At 36.3% G+C, this 23,236-nt stretch overlaps 1 protein-coding gene and 1 long non-coding RNA gene across 10 annotated transcripts; both read right to left on the reverse strand.

Annotated features, from left to right (window-relative positions):
* Positions 1-13,515: 13,515 nt before the first annotated feature.
* LOC132314452 (uncharacterized) lies at positions 13,516-15,153 on the reverse strand. The gene is made up of 4 exons (XM_059813316.1): positions 15,076-15,153; positions 14,254-14,682; positions 13,810-14,194; positions 13,516-13,712 (listed from the first exon to the last, which is right to left on the reverse strand). Exons 1-4 carry the CDS (start codon positions 15,151-15,153, stop codon positions 13,516-13,518), a joined length of 1,089 nt encoding a protein of 362 aa, XP_059669299.1.
* A 2,204-nt stretch (positions 15,154-17,357) lies between these two features.
* On the reverse strand, positions 17,358-21,624 carry LOC132312422 (uncharacterized). Of its 9 annotated transcripts, none has more exons than XR_009483260.1 (7): positions 21,301-21,623; positions 20,699-20,823; positions 19,817-19,941; positions 19,218-19,318; positions 18,090-18,707; positions 17,888-17,963; positions 17,358-17,651 (listed from the first exon to the last, which is right to left on the reverse strand). It is a non-coding gene; the product is annotated as an uncharacterized LOC132312422 (long non-coding RNA). The 9 variants fall into 9 exon arrangements; XR_009483264.1 differs by having other exon boundaries at positions 17,358-17,963; positions 18,090-18,198; positions 18,679-18,707; positions 21,301-21,621; XR_009483262.1 differs by having other exon boundaries at positions 17,358-17,948; positions 21,301-21,624.
* Positions 21,625-23,236: the final 1,612 nt, after the last annotated feature.

The following is a 23,236-nucleotide window of genomic DNA, read 5'->3' on the forward strand; positions in this document are numbered from 1 at the left end:
TGGATTCTCAGTGCTCAGTATTGCATTGCTGGTGCAACACTGATTTCTACTACTCTCTAGCTGTTTAGATGATGGTTTTGGAGTTCTAAAGGGTGAAAAAGTCATATGAGCTGCTTTGGCAAATGTATTTGAGGATCCTACATTGATTCTGGAACTGCAGACTGCTTATTGCGGCTACTTCAGTGTATTTGCTTTTCTGCACAGTTTTTACTGAAGGTGTGTATTAGTCAATTCATAGAAGTGCCTGGTAGTTTTTTGTATTAGCTGTGGTTGTTTTCTTGTTGATCGCTTGGTTGATCTTGTGACAACCTTGTTGTCTTTGGCCTTGGCTTGTAATGTCCTTAATTGGACCTCCGTACATTCTTCTTTTTATTTATTCAAAGCTTATCCATTTACCTAAAAAAAAAAAAAAAAGAGTTTGTTCAAGAAGGGGAATCATGCTAACTTGTTCTTATAATTCAATTGTCAAGCTTGCTAATCCTCCATCCAACTAAGCAATCAGGTAATGTCCAAAAATTTGATCAATTCGACTGTTTACTATATTTGAAAGAAATTAATTGTGGCATTGATTTAGAATTAAATCAAATTTAATTCAAATACCAAAATGGTCTATGAACACTCCATATCACTTTCTTCAATTTTCTCATATTTATATATAGATAGACCTGTAAACAGATCGGATTCGGACCGGATCACGCCTGATCCGATCCGAATCCGATAAGTATTTTAGTTTATCCAATCCGATTCGATAATTCGACGGATATTTTGTAAGTTAATCCGAATCCGATTTTTTAATAAACGGATATTCGATCCGATAATCTGATTAGATCCGATAAAAATGTAGGTTATATATATATATATATATATATATAATTAATGTCAAAAGAGAATTAAAAAAAAAAAAGAAGCAATGATTATAAGAAAAAGATATAAAACAAAAGATAAGTAAAATATGAAAGGAAAAGAAAAAAAAAAATTACTCTAATATGAATGGAAAAGGAAAAAAAAAATTATTTACTCTTTGTTAATGAATAAAGAGTATGATATTATTAGTACGTGTATTAAGAGATGTATTATCATGTGGATGAAAACACCACACTTTTGTATATATAACATTATGATTTTTTATTTTTTTATTTTGGATTTTTGGGTTACCTCTAGTACAATTCTAATAGGAGTATTGATATATATATATATATATATATATATATATATATATCTATATACTTGTAAAATTATTGATAAATAATTATATATATAATAATTTTTATATATAATTTTAATCAGTTCAAATCGAATCAGCATAAACCATATCCGATTTGTTAAACTAATGGATTATCTGATTCAGATCGTAATCGGGTTATCGAATTTTTTGTTCAATCCATATCCGACTAATCGGATCGAATCCAGATCAAGATCCGCTCCATTGACAGGTCTATATATAGATCTTCCGTTCATTTTAGAAATTCATATTAAAAAAAAAGAGTAGTCACCAGTGCCCAACACAAAATACATAATGGCCGGGAAAATGACCATCACTGCCATTGAGGCTGTTATGATGGCCATTTTTCTCATCATTTCCATTGTCAATCTCCGGCTCATAAAGATCAAGTGAAGCACTGGTACCAAATTAAATAGTGGCCGCGCGATAAAGATCAAGTGAAGAGTTGGTACCAAAATAGTGTCAAGCCCTACACATCCCAAAAGGGAACTTTGGACCCACCCTTGTGACCGCGGCAGCTAGTGCCAAAGCGATCAAGATTGGGAAAGATTTTTCACATATTTTAAGGAGCTATTTGGATTCAATTTTTGATAGGTGTCATTGTTTAAAAAAGACCTAACTTATATATAATTGTCAATATGACAAACTTTACATAGTGTTAATGTATTTACCTAAAAATATATTAGTGAATACTAAACAGATTTTGGAGCTTAATTTGATATGAATTCATATTTGATCTAAATAATTAAATACGGAGTACTAATTACTTCGAATTCATAATTCCAACAAATTTGGAATTTCAAATTGTCCCAACTTGTACATGAAAAACACACCTAAGAGTGTGTTCAATTGTATGAAGTTATAATTCAATTGAAGACAGAGTAGGACTTCGTAGAATTCAATTCCATTGGACTAGCTTTCGTTCTTATATGGAAGCTAATAATTCCAATTCTTTTGTTTGTTATTAAAAAACAATTAAATCACACCAAAGGGCCTTTGGCCCAATGGTATAACCTCCCCATCTTCAAAGAAGAGGGGAGGGGTCGGCGTGGGCAAAAAAGTGTGTTTGTGTTTGCTTTACCAACTAAAAAAAAAAAAAAAAAACAATTAAATCACCAGTGAGAGGTTAAATGGAGAGGATTTGTATCTCTATTTATTTTTGGGTGATGACCTCTTAGATTGTGTTTGGCAGTATGGGATTGGAGTTTTGAAATTGAAATTAGAGGAAATTTTGGTTCAATTTTCTGGATTGTTTTTCTTCAATTTTACCAATTTCAATTCCATACCCGCCGAACATGGCCTTAGATTCTTCCAAACTGATTTGAATGAAAAGACACTGTGTTTCCAAAATATTTTATCAGATCCATGATGGATCTTAAGAGCTAAAAGTTGATTCCAAATATATTCAGCCTAAGTAGATAAGAATCTAGGTTTCAACCAAACCTTAAGACCCAAAGCCACCAAGACAAAGAAAGTCCGGTGACAGTAGATTTTATTGTAAGGAAAGATAGATCTATATATATATGTATATATATACCATCTTCATAAAATTGCTAATATTGCCTGAGACAATCAACCAAAACACCAAATGAGGGTCAATTCAGCTTTTCCCTAAACCTCATGGCCAAACCTATGCAATCCATATCATGAACTTTCCTTCCTCGTGGCCAAACTAATGCAATCCATCTTCGTAGCCTAAGGTTGGCAATGATCCAATATCAGTCCACACTTTTTCCTTCCTCAATGCTTGGAATTTTCGGGGGAGAGAGATGTGTAGAAATAACCCTGAACTTGACCTGGAAAAGTACATAAATAACCAGAGAGAGAGAGAGATGAAAGCACTCTCCTAGTGGATGCATAAATTCAAAGAGCTTCTTGTTGCTGCTTAAAGAGAGAGAAGCATGAGTGGAAGCAGAAAATATGGCTTTCATGCTCACTAACACTAGAAATCTAAATAGATTTTTTTTTTTGTTAACATCAGCACATCAAAGAATAATATGAACTAAAAAGCTGCTATTTGTGCTCCAGTTTGATACCAAGGTACGTTAGCTAGCATTGAGAATTCTATGATCAGTTCCTTCTACACAGCATACAAGTTAAATTCACGCATAAACTGATATCAAAAGTAGAGAACAACTAGAAAAGAGCAAAAGAAAAACTAAGATGCAGAGAGAGGGATTGGCTTCACCGCATTTTGGATACGCTTAAATGCCATCCTCACTCATTCCTTAAGGCCTTCATTTTCACTTTCAACATCGCCACTCTGTTTATCAAGATGCGCCACATTCCCATCAACACTTATCACCAGCTTCCCATTCTCTCCAGGCTTTACATCTCCAAAGAGAGAAACGAGAAGAGCATGGCAGATTTTTTCAGCCTTCCTCGCGTTTTCTTCTTCATGTATTACTGGCTCCTCAACTAATTTGGGCATCTCCCGACTTGCATTTAAAACCAGAGCCACAACTGAGTCTGAGACCATGTCACTAATAGGATCTGCTGCCCAATGCACGGAAATATGATTCTCCGATTCCCGCTTCACCGTCACTCGATCATGCACTCGCAAAGTTGGAACCCCGGACTCATCATCAACAGATGACTCTACACTCATATATTTGCTTGAGCCTGTGCTTTATCACAGCAAAGGCACTTGAGTAAGGGATGGTAATCCTTTGAGTGACATTTGCAGTGGATAGCTGCGAGAAGATACGAAGATCATCAGGGGACATGATCTGATAAGTGAAGCCTTTCTTTACCAGTAAATCACTACTGACGGTTTCAGTCACCAACTTCTGGGGTCTTTTCCGCCATCTTTCCAATAGTTTTGGCCATTTTCTCAGAGTTGAAATACATTTCAACCAACTGGCAGTTCTTCTTAGGGGAGATAATTTTGGTGTTGCGGTCAGCAAACAGGGAGATAAGTTCTGCGCGCTTAAGCCATGAACAAGAATAACTCTGTTCATGAACAAGAATAATGTTAATTAGGAGACATAAGCTCTTTTAAGAAGGTACTCGTCTGAGCATAATCCGCATGAGCTGAGAAGGAAATGTAATGGACCTGCATGTTGAGAGGAGCAGTCAAACCGTTCATGAGAGTAACTTCCTTGGGTTCATTAATGATGGTTTTTGCCAATGTCCCTTCCACAACATATCCAGGTGTAACACAAGCATTTTTCTTATCAACTCACCATTTATCAAATAGTTGGCGAGACAACCCACTCTGAAGGCCACTCGGACTTGCCATAACCACTGACAGGCCTACATCTTCGAAAATTTCAATACTCTTCAATGGTGATATGTGCTTGAAATCAAAGGGGTTCGAGTTGGCAAATTGATTGCGGATTCTCTCTCATTCATGGAATTGATGCATGTCTGGTAAAAAGCCATACACCTTTTTGCGAGAGGTAAAGCATAATATATAGGAATATTATGGAGCTCAGGATGGTTCGACCAATTCTCATCAAGGATCAGGAAGAGTTCTTGGGCACGGCCAAGGGCAAATGCTGGGATCAGGACGTGACCCCCTTGAGAAATGGTAGAGTGAATGACATCAGTGAAGCGCTTTTCTCGTATATGTCGAGTTGATGCAGTTGAACACCATAGGTGGATTCAATAATGCAAATGTCGGGAGAATTGTGGGAGCTCAGCAGCACAGAGATGCCTATCTTCTTCACGAGAATAGTCTCCAGTGTAGAGCACTCGGACACTACTAATGTCAACCATGAACATGGCAGCACCAAGGACATGACCTGCAGTGTAACACCAGAAGCGGATACCATTTACTTCTAAAGTCTGATGGAAGTCAATAACCTGCCAAAGAGGGAAATTCTGGTGTCGAATGAGACTCAAAAGATAAACAATTAAGATTAATTTATTTGCATAAGCTAATGTCAAGTTTGTCAACGACTCCTAAAATCCAGAACACCAAGAAACCCTTCACCCAATACTTAGAGTGATGTAGAGAAGCCAATTACAAAGAAGAAGCTGGCAGAGTTTCAGGATGGGTGTGAGACTTGTTATGCTATGCAGAAGCTATGCTTAAGGTCCCCAAGTCTGGATAGGCATGTAAAAAGGCTTCAGGTTAAAGTAGTTGATAAAACAGTAGTAGGATACGGGAACTGTCAATATAAACCAGAGAGAATAAATGCATCAGAGCTAGCTATGGTCAAATAAATAGGCTGCAAAATATGATTGCCCGGAATTTATAATTTTATAGGGTACAATGGCCAAACTAAGGTTGAACTAAGGGTATACTAGAGGATCAAAATAATACCTAAACGTACGTGACGTTCAGGATCTCAAGTACAAAATCATAATTATATCGAGGTTAGAGACTGAACCACATGTAACCCAAATATATTTCAAATCATATTGATACTGTGAACATAATTTTAAATTGTTTTTTGATGTACTTTCATATATTCAAGTTAGCCAGCAAATTGCAGGTTGGGACTCAAAACCACTCAAACTGAACTAGGGCACAAACCCAGTTCCTATTTCAATCCAAAGCATTGCAAAATCTGATAATTGAAGTGTAACAAACAACCATGAGGACTCTGATCACATGCAAAAAGTAAGTGTAATTTTTCTTTAAAATAATTTCTCTGCCGGTTTCGAGACATGGAACTGATAGGTTAGATGTGGTAGGTCCACAAAATTTAGACACTCAGAGAGGATTCAAGATGAATGGATTTATATGCTTTCTATATCAAATTCATACCCTTCCGAGTTTTCAAATGCAATTAAACTAAAGAACGAATTAACAGACAACTTTTAAATAGGTTTCTAACACAAGGCATCTTTCACTAGTTCTTTTCCACAATCTGAAAGTAAATCCTTTGCAAGTGTATAACAGGTTCCAGATATGTGGTGGACAAAAGGTGTTCTGTCCTCCAGTGCTCGACAAGTACTTTTGCTGTGGCAGATCCAGTGACAATAATTCTCTGTCCCTATGCATAACCTTCAAAGGAAAAGGAACTTCAAGTCTTTACAACTTTATTATTACTATTTTTTTGATAGATAAGTCTTTACTACTTTCTAGAAGAAGAAACAAGTCCAATCATTATTTAACTTTTATTATTCTACACAAGCAATACCAATAGAACCCTTAAACATGGAACTTAAATCAAGAAAAGACAAATGTATAACAAATTTCTTATTTACTTTAATATAGCTTTGCAACCAGCAACTTTCTAGAAGAAAAAACAAGTCCTGTTGATGATGGATTCTGCGCAACTCGGATTTGATCTAACTTCCTGAACAAAGAGAAGAAAAGGTGATCCTACAAGCACCGGTGTGTTACCGGTGGAGTAGGCTCCGATGAATAAGTCAGTATGCGAACTAATCTCTTAAGAGAAATCAAGAACTTTGAGTTAGGGTTTTTTGCGTACCTCAAAACGTTGATTAGCCCGCCTTCTTTATAGGGCTTAGGTGAAGATGTCACGTAAAATTACCTTATCGTAATCTATAAACTTAATCCTTATCATAATCTTTATTCCTTATCAGAATCTTTAATCCTTATCGTAATCTGAAGAGCCTATCTCAATCTTATAAGATAGTGCGTTAATTTAGCATTCTTCCCTTAATCATGGATATTTAAATTATACATCCATCAGTTGCCCCCCGTTTCGGAGTATTGCTTGTCAAACCACCGGAACGTTAATTCCAAAACATTACATAATAATATATAGTTAGAATTGTAGAGTCTTGTCCATTAGCCTGACTTATATTGCCACTTCGCAAATATAGTCGAGGGTCGTAGTACCATATTGGCAGCTCGTATATGCGGCAAGCTAGTATATTTGTCGTATATTGGCAAGCTCGTATATTTGTCGTAGTGCCATATTGGTAGCTCGTATATGTGGCAAGCTGCCATGCTGGCAGTCTACCGTCATGTGGCAAGCTGCCATGCTAGCGGCCTACTGTTATGTGGCAAGCTGCCATGCTGGCAGCCTACCGTTATTTGGCAAGCTATCATGCTGGCAACCTACCTTTATGTGGCAAGTTGGCATGTTGGCAGTCTACCGTTATTTGGCAAGCTGCCATGCTGGCTTACTGGCAGCCTATAGTTATGTGGCAAGTTGCCATGCTGGCAGCCTACCATTATGTGGCAAGCTGCCATGCTGGCAGCCTACCGTTATGTGGCAAGCTGCCATGCTGGCAGCCTACAGTTATGTTGCAAGCTGCCATGTTGTCAGCCTACCGTTATGTGGCAAGTTGCCATGCTGGCAGCCTACTGTTATGTAGCAAGCTGCCATGCTTGCAGCCTACAGTTATGTTGCAAGCTGCCATGTTGTCAGCCTACCGTTATGTGGCAAGTTGCCATACTGGCATGCTGACAGTCGATCGTTATTTGGCAAGCTGTCATGCTGGCAACCTACCGTTACGTAGCAAGCTGCCATGCTGGCAGCCTACCGTTATGTAGCAAGCTGTCATACTGGCATGCTGGCAGCCTACCGTTATTTGGCAAGTTGCCATGCTGGCATCCTACCGTTATGTGTCGTTGCAATTAGTTTCCATTTATATTTGTAGGGTTCATGAGTAAGATGGACAGTTATGTTTTGTCATTGCGATTGTCGCATTATGTAATTTAATACTTCATCTTATTGACATCTTTAGTCGGCTCGTCCCTTTAATAAGGAAAGTAGATTAAGACGAGTTTCACGCAGCTCGTAATAAGGTAAGTAGATGAATACGAGCTTCACTCAGCTCACCCTTTAACAGGGGAAGTAGATTACTATGAGTTTCACCTAGCTCATCCTTTAACAAGGGAAGTAGATTACTATGAGTTTCAACCAGCTCACCCTTTGACAAGGGAAGTAGATTATTATGAGTTTCACCCAGCTCACCATTTGGCAAGGGAAGTAGATTACTATGAGTTTCACCCAGCTCACCCTTTAACAAGGGAAGTAGATTACTCTGAGCTTCACCCAGCTCACCCTTTAACATGGAAAGTAGATTACTATGAGCTTCACCCAGCTCACCCTTTAACAAGGGAAGTAGATTCTTTAATTCCTCTACCTTCTATAGGTAACTCTTCATCTTCTTGTCCCTTGCCTTATATTCCACTCGAACTTGTCCAGCGACCAGTTTGGAGTCGGTGTACACCTTTAATTGCTCAACCCCTAGGGCATTTGCCACATTTAATCCTGCTATCAAGGCTTCGTACTCTGCCTCGTTGTTGGTTGCTTTGAAACCAAACCGAAGTGCGTACTGTATACTTTCTCCTTCTGGGGAGACAAGAACAAGCCCAGCTCCACTAGCTTGAACATTAGATGACCCACCCACGAACAAGTTCTAGACTACTTCTGGGCCTATCTGCTCGCTTGAACCTGGTTCTGCCAAAAATTGGGGTTGTTTTTCCTCTTCTGGAGGGGTAAACTGTAATACCCCGATAATTTTAAAAGATTTATTAATTAGGATTAATTATTTTATTTTATTTTTCAATGATTTATTTTATTTTATTGAGTGCTAGATTAATTATCTTATTTTAATTAAGTTATATTTCGTGATTATGTATGATGATTGATTGTTTGTGTGGTTGATTATTGATTGAATTATTGGTGTGTTGATTTTATTGGTATTATATGACTTAGTTGTAAATTCTTGTTTGTTTATGTGCTTCATGTAATTAGTTATTTTAATTTCTGTATTTAATTAATTATCTTATTTATTTAAATTAATTGGATTGGGCTTAAGGAAAGTTGGACCAAAAGATGTGGTCTTGGGCTTGTATGAAATCTTATTGGGTTAATTAATGAAGGTCCGTGGTTATTTAATTATTTAAATGATCACTTTTGTATCAATTATATTTATATATAGATATATATATATATATATATATATATCTATATATAAATATAATTAATTAATAATTGTTATGGAAAGATATATATATAGATATATATTTATTGATATTTATAAGTATATATGATTTAATTAACTAATGAGTTAATTATGGAAGGAATATATATTTATATATAATATATGTTTATAGATATAAATTATTTAAAGGTTATTATTTTAATTCATAATACTAGTTGGAATAGGATTTGGAATTTAAGGTGTATAAAAATACACATAAAACTTTAGGGTTAAAGGTTTTACACGTTAGAAAAATAAAACAGACAGAGAGAGAGTAAGAAGAAGGGCTGACAAGGAGGAGGTCGGATCTGAAAAGGAGGACGTCGGAATTGGAAGAGATAATTAAAGCTTGAAGCGTCGGTTTCGTTTCGAAATCTTCAGGCAAGTTCTTCTCTAATTTTCCTCTTAGAACCCATAAGGATTTCACCTTGAGTATCAAGATTTTAATTAAATTATTAATTTAAATCATGGTTAGAATGGATTAAAAAAAAAAAAAAAACATTAACTTAAATTTATTTGATTAAATTATGTTTAGATCAGATTATTTAAAAGTATGAATTATGATTTATTTTTAGTTTTGAATTATTAGATTTTAATTGTATATATAGATGTTGTATATATATATTTTAAAATCAATTTATAGGTTGATCTATGATTCAAGAGGGTAAAGATGGTTTCTGGAATTTTTGGTATTTTTCTGAAATTTTCTGGTATTTTTATATATTTTTCTGGAATTTATTAGATTTCCTTTCCTATTATTTATTTGGAAAATTGTGTATAAATAAATAAATATATATACTGTTTATGTAATCTGGGTTACGGCGCATGAAAGAGGGGGCTGTAATCCAGTGAGGCGCGGCTTATGGTACAAGGGTGAGTGCGCTGATGTAGACCATAGGATTACTTTAATATAATTGGATTGATTCGATGTGGTGGACGTCCATGGGATTCAATGCACCACTGATCTATGCCCTTGGTGTAGTCTTGTCAACAGAAAAGAGATCTGGTGCATCGCGGCGCATGGAGTTCTGTGCGTCTGCGCTTTGGGACCGTTGACTTGGTCTAGTCAACTGAATTATCATTCGGTGTGGTCGCGCTCACAGTAGCAATTGAGCTCAACGTATTGTGTTGCTTGTTTTGTTACTTGAAATTGAAACGGTCATAACTTAGTCATCTTAAATCCAAATTAGGTCATTCTTGAGCTCAAATTTAACGATTTTTTGTCCTCTTTCCAATGGTACTGATTTCGTTATCGAATTCCCATCATACTAGGAGATATTTATGTTTTAGTGGAACAGTGTCGAAAAATTATTTACCGAGATGGAGTATTTATGGGAAACTATTTCTGACGAGATTTAGTAACATTTAAATTAAGTAAATATAATTAAATTAATATATTGTTATGGAAGGAAGTATATATATATATAATATTATTTATATATATGTATATATGGTTTAATTGTTTAGGATAAGGATGGATGTATGTGTGTATATATATATATGATTTAAAGAATCAAATATTATTATGGATGGTATTATACATATTTACATATTATATAATATATGTGTGTGTGTCTATATATATATCATTTAAGATGATTAATATAAATTATTCTTATTTGGTATATTTGGATAGGCTGGTTATTAAAGTAATGTTATGATTATGAAATGCATGACATTAGTCTATGTGTGATTTAGTTCATCATTAAGTTAAAAGTTGGTATATGGTTGAATTGTAGGCATGGATGAGCTGCCAGAGGCTTAAATATATAGCCTAAATATTTGTATGAATAAAACACATACATTGGAAACATGGATGAGTTGTTAATTACAAGTATAAATATATATACATAAGGAGGCATGGTTGAGTTGTCAATATATAAATAAATATATTTATAATGGCATGGTTGATTTGCCAAAGTGTAATTCTATTGTTGTGTGTTAGATGATTAAAATATCATCTATAGTTATTGTCTGTATAGGTTGGATTAGGATTAGATATTCTTAAATTAGAATAATCTAGTACTTACAGGTTAGTGTATTATCTTATGCATATTAATAAAATAATACTGGTGGAGACATGGATGATTTGTCAAAGCTTAGATTTTGCATATGTGATTTAAATAATTAAAATCATTATTGGATTTTGGGATTAAATATAATATTCCTTTTATTATAATTTATTATTTAAATGATTAAACAATTGACTAGGATGGAGTTAAGCTTCAAGGAGTTTTCTTTTAAAAATAAATGGTGGATTGGTTTAGGAATGATTATTATTCTAATAATTATTTAATAGGTATGAAAATTTAATAAACCTATTAATGGATGTGATTAGTATAGTATATATAATTATATGTAGCTATATATATCGTGCTTTATTAAAGTTAAAACTTTATTAGGTTTGGTTTTGATCAGAGATGATCTGCTTATTGGTTTTCAGAGGCCTGGTAGAGTGAACTTGCTCGTAGGGTTTAACCCACGATTTATTTTTCAGGTTATTAGAAGTTCCAAGTCTCAAGGTTGAGGATCCGCAACTGGAGGACTTAGCCATTCTTTCTATTTTATTTCAAAGTAGGATATTATTACTTCAGTATGTATTGATGAATTTCTGGATAGTGGATTTTGGTTAAGGGGTCCTTGAATTACAGGATTCCCGAGCTGTAACCATTGGAGAATTATTAATGGATTTATTATTTAATAGATTTTCCTTCAGCGAGTTATTTATTCTTTTTATTTTCTTTTTGTACTCTGTGCTTATTTGAAATACTTTAATTGTTTTGATATCCTCTGGTTTTGTGCGCGGACTTGATCAACCCGTGTTCCAAAATTAGGGGGTATCACATAAACTCAGCTAAAAAATCAGCCAACACCTGGGCCTTTACTGCTGTTCTTGGCTTGTACTGAATGCCGAACTCTTCTAACTCTACTGACTACTTCATCAGTCGACCAGAGCTTTCTGGCTTGTGTAGGACCTGTCGGAGGGGTTGATCTGTTAGCACCATTATCGTATATGCTTGAAAGTATGGTCTCAGTTTCCTGGCGGACACAATTAAAGCAAAAGCCAGCTGTTCCATCATTGGATATCTTTCCTCCGCACCCCTGAGTGTTCTGCTCACAAAGTACACTGGCCTTTGGACCCCTTCTTCTTCTCGTATCAGAGCTGAACTGACAGCTGTCGTGTAGATCGCAAGGTATATGTATAGTTCCTCTCCCGGTATGGTTCGAGACAGTAGTGGGGGAGAACTAAGGTATTGTTTTAGTTCTTTGAATGCCTGTTCACACTCTAGGGTCCATTCAAAAGCCTTCCTTAGCACACAAAAGAAAGGTAGGCACCTGTCAGTTAACCGAAAGATTAACCTACTCAAGGCAGCAATCTTCCCTGTTAGTCGTTGTAGATCCTTAGTTGATCTTGGCGATCTCATGTCAATGACTGGACAGATCTTCTCTGGATTGGCCTCAATTTCTCTTCTGCATACCATATATCCTAAGAACTTTCCTAAGGAAACCCCAAAGGCACACTTGCTGGGGTTGAGTTTCATCTTATGCCTCCTAAGTACCTCGAAGGTCTCCTGCAAGTCGGTTAAATGGTCTTCAGCTTTTAAGGTTTTCACCAACATGTCATCAACATATACTTCCATGTTTTTACCAATTTGGTGCTTAAACATTGCATTCACTAGCCTCTGGTATGTTGCACCAGCGTTCTTGAGCCCAAAAGACATTACTTTGTAACAGTACAAACCTCTATCAATGATTTTTTTCTCTATCTAAGGTGTACATAGATATCTGGTTGTATCCAGAATATGCATCCATAAAACTTAGTAGTTCATGTCCAACTGTTCCCTCAATGAGCATATTGATTCTTGGGAGAGGAAAGCTGTCCTTCGGGCAAGCTTTGTTAAGGTCGGTGAAATCCACACATAACCTCCACTTTCCATTTACCTTCTTCACTAAGACCACATTTGCCAGCCAGTCGGGGTAGTACACCTCTTAAATAAAGTTGGCTTTTAAGAGCTTTTCCACTTCTTCTGATATAGCCTGATTCCTCTCTAGAGCGAAAGTCCTCCTCTTTTGTCTGACAAGTTTGAAGTTGGGATTTATTATAGGCGGTGCTCCATGATAGTTGGGTCTATACCCGGCATGTCTTTATGCGCCCATGCAAATACGTCTCGATTCTTCTTAAGGAATTGAGTAAGTTCATTTTTGATACCTGGGGGGAGTAAAGACCCTATACTCACTTTCTTCTCTGGCTCACCATCACCAAAGATGACCTATTCTAGCTCCTCTGTAGGTTCCGCTCTATGAAAATCTTGCCTATCTCTCCCTTCTAACTCTTCAATCATGAGTGCCTCTTGAGATTTTGTTTTTATGAGAGAGGCGACATAACATTCTCGAGCCATTGTTTGGTCCCCTCTTAGCTCTCCCATACCATATTAGATTAGGAAACGCATCAGGAGGTGGTAAGTGGAAGTGATTGCTTTCATGGCATTCAATGCTGTCCTCCCCAGGATAATATTGTATGATGATGGGCAGTCCACCACTAGAAAGTCCACCATTACAGTGACCTGCTTTGCATTGGCTCTTGCAGTGTCTGGAAGGGTAACTGCCCCCTGTGGATATACTTTGTCACCTGAAAATCCCACCAGTGATGACTTCATGGGTCGGAGCTTCTCTCGGCCGATTTTTAATTTGTCGTACACCCCGAGAAATAGTGTCAGCCAAGCTACCATTGTCTATCAGTATTCGTCGCACAGTGAAATTAGCGACGACCATGGAAACTACCAGAGGGTCATCATGGAGCTGGTGAATTCCCTTATCATCTTCTTCAGAAAAGGTTATAACCGGCTCTTCAACTCGCGGTAATTTCATTGGAGGACTTGTCACTCCAACTTCATTCACCTCTGAAAAATTCCAAATTCTCCTGGCATATGCCCTCCGAGTCGAACTAGTCTCTCCACCACCAGCGAAGCCACCTAATATAACTTTGATCTCACCCATTGGTTGGTGTTGAGGAAGGCGATCATCTCGACCTTCTCGGGTTGGGTTGGAGCCTCCTTTTCCATTTTCAGTCGTGAATTTGCGTAAATGACCCTTACGAACAAGGTTCTCGTTCTGATTTTTAAGGTCGAAACAATCTTCTGTGTTATGTCCATGGTCCCGGTGGAACCTACAGTATTTATCTCGAGACCTCTTTGCTGGATCAACTTTAGCTTTGGCGGCCATTTCAATGATGCGTCATCTTGAATCTGCAGAAAGACCTGCTCTACTGATGTATTTAGAGGGGTGTAGTTATTATACTTGCCTAGGCTCACTAGACGGCGAGACGATCTGTCAGCTTGGGTGTTTGAGAATTTCTTGTACTTCGATTCCCTTTCCTCCCTAGTGCTAGGTGCTAGCCTCTTTTTATCCGATCTCTTATCTTCACTATCCTTGTTTTTTCGTGCATTCATAGCATCCTCAGCGTTTATGTGCTTTTGTGCTCTAACCATCAACTCTGTTATGCTCGTAGGGGCTTCCTTTGACAAGAAAAACAGGAACTTAGAGGTCTGTAGTCCTCCCATAAAGGCTGTGAGGGCAACCTTGTCGTCCACCTCTTCTACCTGCAACATTTCAGTGTTAAAGTGACTTATGTAATCATGAAGAGGCTTTCCCTTCTACTGCCTCACATTCAATAACTGTGTTGCTGGTCTCTTATGCTTCTACCCAGCGATGAAGTGTCCTATGAATTGTTTGCTCAACTCTTCTAAGTTTTCAATTGAGCTTGGTTTCAGTTTATTGAACCAGAGACGAGCCCAACCCTTTAGTGTGGTAGGGAAAGCCCTGCACATAATCTCGTCCGATACGGCTTGCAAATACATAAGAGCTTTGTAGGTCTCTAAATGGTCGAGAGGATCTCGTGTCCCATCGAAGCTCTCAAGAGTTAACATCTTAAATTTTCTAGGTAGAGGACAACTCATAATAGCTGGGCTAAAAGCTAGGTTGGTCTTCTGTACCATATCGTTCACTACGACCTGGCCCTTCCCTTTCATCGCTTGCATGACGTCTTCAACTCTAGTTTTCAGATCCTGCATCTCTTAATCGAAATGAGTGAAGTCCTCTGTCTTGTCACCAACATAACTAGAAGTATCTCCACGGAGCCTGGTGGTATTCCGCTCAGGAGACCGATGGTGGTGGCTCCTCTGTTGTCCCCTTATTTGACTAAACTCAACGTCGTTGTTAACCCTACGAGAGTCATTATTTAGTACTTCACTATTTCTCTCCTCATTGGGGCGGCTAAGCGTTACAGAATCAATGCATTTTGCTGGACTAACTGGTTCATTCCTTCATGTAAGGTTTAAACATGTAGTTCCAATGTTGCGACGCATTCCTGATCGTTTGGGACGACGGGGGGTTGCCTCGTCGAGTCCCCTTGATCAAAAGTTTACAACGCTTCATCCTCACCGGCAGCCAGACCAGATCGCAATCGAACCATGCTTTATTTAGAGAACTAAAATCGTTCCCACAGATGGCGCCAACTGTTAATGATGGATTCTGCGCAACCCAGATCTAATCTAACTTCCTGAACAGAGAGAAGAAAATGTGATCCTACAAGCACCAGTGTGTTACCGGTAGAGTAGGCTCCGACGAATAAGTATCTCTTAAGAGAAATCAATAACTTGAGTTAGGGTTTTTTGCGTACCTCAAAACGTTGATTAGCCCGCCTTCTTTATAGGGCTTAGGTCAAGATGTCATGTAGAGTTACCTTATCGTAATCTGTAAACTTAATCATTATTGTAATCTTTAATCCTTATCATAATCTTTAATCCTTATCGTAATCTGTAGAGCCTATCTCAATCTTATGAAGTAGTGCGTTAATTTAGCATTCTTCCCTTAATCATGGATATTTAAATTATACATCCATCAAGTCCAATCATTATTTAACTTTTATTATTCTACACAAGCAATACCAATAGAACCCTCTAACATGGAACTTAAATCAAGAAAAGCCAAATGTATAACAAATTTCTTATTTACTTTAATATAGCTTTGCAACCAGCACATTTTTTCACTAAAAAATGTTATGTATAAAACAATTGTATTGTTAAAAATGATGTATAACTATTTTAGTAACACATAAAAAAAAAATTAAAAAAAAAAAAAAAAAAAAAACAACTGGCATATAACCTGAAGAGTAATGCTCCTAAGAGGACCCTCTCATGAGAAGAGCCATGAGCTCTCCCTATTTAACTATTGGATTAAAAGATGCGTTAAATAATTCATTTGACTTTTCACATATCTCAAAAAACTGTTCCAATCCAATAGTTAAATAGGGAGAGCTCATGGCTCTTCTCATGAGAGGATCCCTTAGGAGCATATTACTCTAATCTAAATTAGATCGTACACTATTTTTATAAAAACACTTTCCAGAATATTAGATAGAAAGTTTAGATGTAATAAAATTGCAATGTAACACAACTATGGCTAACATACAAATATTGCAATGTAACACAATGATAGATAACAAACAATCACCACATCCATATTCATGAAATCAATGAAAAAATGAAACTTTTGTTTAAAGGAAGAACAACTTCAGAGAGATTTGAATGATAAGAGATATGCTAACAACGGACTGATGTTCTACCATCAGTGTGCGAAAACAAACTTACAAAAAAAAATCAGGTGCGCAAAAACAAAAACAAATGTCATATGGAAAGTTCTTGATAAGTGATCCACTTCTAAGTTTAAATTCAGAATAATTGCAAGCCAATCCTGAACCGAAACCAAATTTTACTTGGGAGAAATACTCTGACAAGATGGAGAATAAAAAATAACAATAAATAAACACTACAATAGTTCTGGCTTTTACCCGCGCTCAAAAGCGCTGGTAAAAGTCCTAAAAAGCGCTGGTAATTCAATTACTAGCGCTTTACCGGAGTTTTTTCAAAAGCGCTGGTAAATGTAATGTCGGTAGGCCTTTACCAGCACTTTTCCAGAAGCTCTGGTAAAGTCCTTTTACCAGCGCTTTTTCAAAAAGCGCTGGTAGATACTCTATGCCAGCGCTTTCTGGAAAAACGCTGGTAAAAGGATTTTACCAACGCTTTCTGGTAAAGAGTATTTTAAGTTTTTTTTAATTTTTTTTTCCTCCCCCCCTATACCAGTGCTTCTTTAAGAAGTGCTGGTAAAAGGTCATTATATATATATATATATATATATATATATATATTCCCTTTATTGTTTTTGTTAAAATAGATTACGGCTACTAAATGTCATCCAATATAGCACAAGTTAAACCTGTAATCAAACATCAAGTCCATTCATAAACAAAATTTACTAACAAGATAAACCCAATCCACATCAAAGTTAAAAAAAAAAAAAAAAAAAAAAAAAAAAGAAAAAAAAGTTATAATGTCTCAAATCATGAGAATTTGCGTCAAATGAGACTCCATGTAATAACATTCTCGAAACAAGACCATCACAGCCAGTCCCCAAACAATTGTTATTCCCGGAAGTGTCACCACCTTGTCCTTCTCCAAATTCACCACCACCGCAGCACAACCAACAAATATCAAGAAGTAGGTCCCAACACCTCCATATAAAGAGAACATGTTCAAAAGGAACTTCAGATGGTTAATGTTCAAAAAATGAGCATGAATAAAATGCAGAATTCAGATTTACCAGTAGTAAGACGAGTTGAAATTTTTTAAATATGTATACATCAATGACAAGGTTGTAGGAAGTAGGAACAACAGAGGAGATAAGATGAGACAAAAACAAAATACTGAAGATGGTCCGACAAAATGTAAAAAATAGTCACCTAAATACCTTATTTGGGAATATAACTCCGACTGGTGGTCGAGCTATATGTTTATGAGCATCTGGAAGTCTGTATATAGCACAACTGAACAATAGAGGAGTAACAGGAGATAAAAAATAAAAATAGAAAAGTAAAAGGAAAAGAAGTCCAAGATGCATTTTATTTTAATTAACCCACTTAAAGATTATCTCTGATTTATTGGAAACTTACATGACTTGATTATCCATAATATCTTCCAGTCCTGCAACAGGTGACCTAAAAATTGGAGGGCAAGGGTCTCCAGCACAAAGTGATATATAACCATTAATTCATCCCATCACTGCATGAAACCTAAAACAATATAAGGAAATAGTTCAAACAATACGAAGAAAATAAAAATGAATAGGATTCAAGAGACCAGCAAACTGCAGTTATTTATATAAAGGACATGATTTAGGAACAATGATGTAGGAGAAGGGATAAAGTCCTGCTATTGCTGAAAAACAACCTCAGACCCTAACTATGAGCTAGGTTTAGAAGTATTTAAACAACAAAAAAGGGGGAGAAAGGATAGGGGCCAAGTATGCAAATATTTATCATCAAGCAAATCAAAAGATGAGTCTCTTCCCTGCAACCGCAAATTAAAAAATATAAGATACGTGGATTTACACAGACAATCGTAGCAAAGATACAAAGTTGCTGAAATCATCATAATTATTTTATCACTACTATAAATTGCTCTATCAACTAATTGAGATATTGCAATATTCTTGAAAGAAAATACTGAAGCCACAAACAAAATAGGGAGCCAAAATCGAACTCGTTGTGATTTGAGCTGTCTGATGACATCTGCACACATCAAAACCAAAAACAAAATATCAACATCAACAGCTCAAAAAAGAGTAAAGCAAAACTGGTCATCATCATCATCAATGTCACAGTCAATTACCAATCAACATAAAGCAAATTCTAGAGTGATAATCTTCTAATTTTACAAGAAATAGATTTGACCTAATGAAATAAAAGAGTAAAGCAAAACTGGTCATCATCTTTTTTTTTTTGTGGAGGAAATGAATAGTTCACGGACAAAATACTAGGTGGGTAGGCTTTAAATGTGAAAAATAAATGGAATTTAATCCAATTCACAAGCTGAAAGGAACAGCCAGCTAAGACTACCCCAGTTCTTGAATTTAAACGATGTCAAGTTTTCTATTTTCTGCAACTGAACACTTAAAATAAATGCATTGAATGATATAATGTACCAAAACTATAATTGCATTAAACCCAGTTCGTGTATATGTTTGTGTGTATAAATATAATATTATTCATGAAAAATAATAGTTGAAAATTGAAACTCACATAGAAAGCAGTGACAGTCCCTGCAGAGTCACCCTCTACAAGCTTGATCTGAATATTTAATTTCCCAAACAAATACTTGCTTTTGAATTGAAATCCAGCCCCTGAAATTGCATATATGTTATACAAATCATATTAAAATAAAATAAAAATAGAGCAAGAGCATCAAGAACAAAAACTTAAATTGAGACACCCAATACATAACAAGGAAAATCATGAAGACCCAACACAGATTCATTTGTTTACGAGAATAGTTATCTAGTTTCATCTTTAGAAGCTCTCCTTCATAGAGGAAATGGTCCAGTGCCCAATCTTGACTTTATGATCTACTAAGCTAGTCACTTACATCGTCCCAAGCAGTCAAGGAACTGGGCATTTACTTGATCAAAAGACTTGATAAATATTAGGCAAGGAGGCAATATAAAATTTTCAACATAAAGGATTCCAGCAAATAAATATAAGCCTCGAATGTTAAAAACTCAAACTCAATGGCAAAATGTGAATATCTCTAAAAGTTCTTAGACTAAAGAAGCTCTCAAAATTCATCAACCATGTTCCTTCTGTCCTACATAAAAGGGAGGAGGGTTTATGTTAATCAACACCTATTACTTGGTGGTTTGACTTTGTAAATCTGAACTATCCTTGGATGTTGTGAATGCTTTTTCCAGGTATTCAAGCTTTACGTCCTTATTTCCTATTTCAACTCCCCTCGCTCGATTATACTCGCCTGCCATAACAAAAAGCCATTACAAGACATTAGCGATGTATTTTAGGCGTCATGAAAGCATAACAATGCCTCCATTGCAAACCAATCTGAAACAGACTTCTACAAAACAGAAGTCAAGTATATAAAATGTAACTCAAGAGGTAAATTTGAAAGAGACATAAGATTTTGTTACCATATTACTTCTAACATTGGCAATGATCATGTTGAAAGATTAATTTATGTTTCTAAGTTTTCATTAGCACAAGTCTAGGTCAGGGTGCAAATTGTAGCCGTACAACAACCTTGCCATGATTCATGAGTGGAGCAAATACTCATGAACAGAAGGATGGTTAGCCAACTGTTGGTCTGATTTTTTTTTTTAACCAGCAAACAAAAAAGTTGATACAGGAAATTCACATACAAATTTTTTTTTTTAAACCAGCATACAAATGACTATTTATTTGTTTGAAATTGCTCTACAAAAAAAGTTATTTTAATGTGACATTTTCTTTTAGATTTGTTTGTAACACAAAAGAAAAAAGAAGATAGTTTTTTAAAATAGTTTTTTATAAAAAAATGTTTTGCATATTATATATGGTCAAACACTATTTTATCAGACAACAATTTAGACAACTCTAAGGCCTGACATTCTGGAGTTTGGGAACACATTTGATGCTCAACAGTTGTCGTAGGACACCAAAATTCCATTTACTGATGTTGCAGGGACCTTCATGACCAAAAGTTTCCAAGGCAAGATGCAGAAAAATGACTTTCATACCTAACTTGTGCTCTTGAAGATGCGAAGGAAGAGTCTGCTTGAAGAAAGCCGAGAGATTAAAGACAGAGAACAAGCAAAGCAAGGAAGATGCTCGGTTGCAAGATATTCAAAAAACTGAACCACTCCTGTAAAACAGCAATTATGAATTAAAACCGCAAAAATAAAAATAAGAATAATTAAAAGTTTGAACTAAAACAATAATTTCAACAGCCAAAAGAATTTATGCTCCAAACACAACATAATATATGGAAATAGATTAAATTTAATATCCCCTTACAAGTTCAACAGATTTCAAGCAAAGAGATTAAATTTTTGCCAAACAGATTCAAACGAAATTCGTAACAGATAAGGGGAAAAGTAAAAGGAAACAACCTGATTTGTGTGTGTATAGAGAGATAATTACGCCATTGAAAGTACACTAAACACATGTAACCCTTAAATCTAGCGTAAAATTCACAAATGCAATCTGAAAACTAAAACACTTCAAACAACAAATCCACATAAAACCCTAAATTTACTCGATATTATCACCAAAATAACAACAATCTTAGGTATAGTGATCTACTCAAGTAATCAAAATCAGAAGGCGAACAGTTACTAACCTAAAAAAATTCTGCTCCGATCTGTTAGTGTAGACGAGGTTTTGGGAACCCCGGCCCAACGATGACTCTCTCTCTCTCTGTGTGCAATAGCAATGACTTTGTCTCTCTAAACCAAGCCACCAGTTTTAGAGCGTTGGTTTCTGATTAAAATTCGAGTTTTGGAACGCTGGCTAATGGAAGGGGAGAGAGTTGTGATGACCGGTGATGGAAGGAGAGAGAGCTGCGATGGAAAACAAAACGGATTACAAGATCGAGCGAGAGCTGTGATGGAAGGAGAGAGAGCGTTAGGGCTTGCAAAATGAAATGGGAAAGTGAATATAGTGTTAATGGCCCCAAAAAAAACGACGTAGTAAAAGGCCCCAAATATTTTACAGCGGAGGGAAAAAGTGGTGGTAAGGGAAAAAAGTGGAGGGAAAAGATAAAAAATTGGAGGGAAGGGGAAAAAAGGTAGGGAATGGAAGGGCCATTACGAGCGCTTTTTTTTAAAGCGCTGGTATAACTACTATTCTATACTAGCGCTTTAGAGAAAAGCGCTGGTACGATTACCCCTATACCAGCGCTCCTAAAAAGAGCGTTGGTACGATTACCCCTATGCCAGCGCTTTTTGGTAAAGCGCTAGTATGATTTTCACCTATACCAGCGTTCTTCTAAAGAGCGCTGGTAAAAGCCTAATATGTTATAAACACACCTCAATTTTATCCATGGAGCGAAGGATATCTTGTTCATCATACAACATATCTACAACTGAAACTTTGCTCACTTTTACATAATCCTACAAAAGTAACTTGTAGATAGCCTTTGTGGCATGAGTCATAAAAACTCGCCCCTTGAATGTGATCTGGAAAAGAAATCCAAGCATTTCAGCTTATCTGCAAAAGACCTGAATAAAATCTAATTAGGAATTCAAACAAACCTTCTTCAAGAAATATGGAAGGGAAGCAGCATGATCCAAGTGAAAGCTGCACACAGAAAGCATTGTTGTACAATGGATCAATTGACAAAATTAATTAAATAAAAAATGGTAGTATCATAAGGTCAAAACTGTTTCCACAAACACATTTCATCAACACATGAGACAACTCATGCACGCAAGAAATTAATTATAGTGGAATACCCACTAAAGGGAATATAATTGCGGTGAGTATATTAAGGTTACAGTAAACTACCCTCTATTAATATATACAGAGTTCCATTGAGTTTCTAATAAACATAGGCTGATACATCCCAACAGTAAGAAGTAATGTGTAGACGGCATGCTCAAGGACCACTAAAGTGCCAAGATCTTTGGAATGTAAGGTAAAGACGTAACATAGGTGCAAGCCTAAGCGTTAAAACATAATGCGTGATTAAAATATATACTAAAAAGGTTCAAAAAAATTAAATACCCAATACAACTAGTCAACATCAAGATGGTTGAATTTTTAAACATAATAGCTAATTTAGTGAGAATGGACCTTGGTGCAATAGTAAGGTTGCTCCATCTTGACCTGGAGATCACAGGTTTCAAACGGAAAACAGCCTCTCCACATGTGGAGGGCAAGGCTGTATACATTTGATCCTTCCCAGACTCCACAATGGTAGGAGCCTCATGCACTAGGCTAGCCCTTTAATAACTAAATTAGTGTATATATCCTTTCAATTTGCATATGCCTTCGATTAAATCAATGTACACTTGAAACAATTCAAAATATACGACTTAAAGGGGTCTTTTGGCATGTCAAAGATTAAGAGGGTCAGCTAAATTGATGCATATGCATAAACTAATCAAATACCATTACGAGTGCAGATTAATAAAAGGATGTAATTTTAAGGGCTGCAAATGAACCATGCAAGCCAAGTATCAGGCAGTTAGAGCTCACATTATAGAAGTATGGCCCAATATCGTACTTGCCTTCAAACTTCTGTTCGAGCTTGGGTTGGGAGTAACTCAACAAGC

Source organism: Cornus florida, unplaced genomic scaffold (assembly GCF_030987335.1).
Source record: "Cornus florida cultivar Cherokee Brave unplaced genomic scaffold, ASM3098733v1 CherokeeBrave_3.0.0_Hap2_Chr06, whole genome shotgun sequence".
Classification (NCBI taxonomy): domain Eukaryota; kingdom Viridiplantae; phylum Streptophyta; class Magnoliopsida; order Cornales; family Cornaceae; genus Cornus; species Cornus florida.

What these genes read in the sequence shown, in the direction of transcription:
- LOC132314452 (XM_059813316.1), bottom strand. Translation starts at nt 15,153, where the DNA reads ATGCAGGATCTGAAAACTAGAGTTGAAGACGTCATGCAAGCGATGAAA. An exon ending in AGGTCGTAGTGAACGATATG is followed by an intron (nt 14,683 to 15,075) that starts GTACAGAAGACC and finishes GAAATGTTGCAG; the next exon opens with GTAGAAGAGGTGGACGACAA. An exon ending in ACGAATACTGATAGACAATG is followed by an intron (nt 13,713 to 13,809) that starts GTAGCTTGGCTG and finishes TGGGATTTTCAG; the next exon opens with GTGACAAAGTATATCCACAG.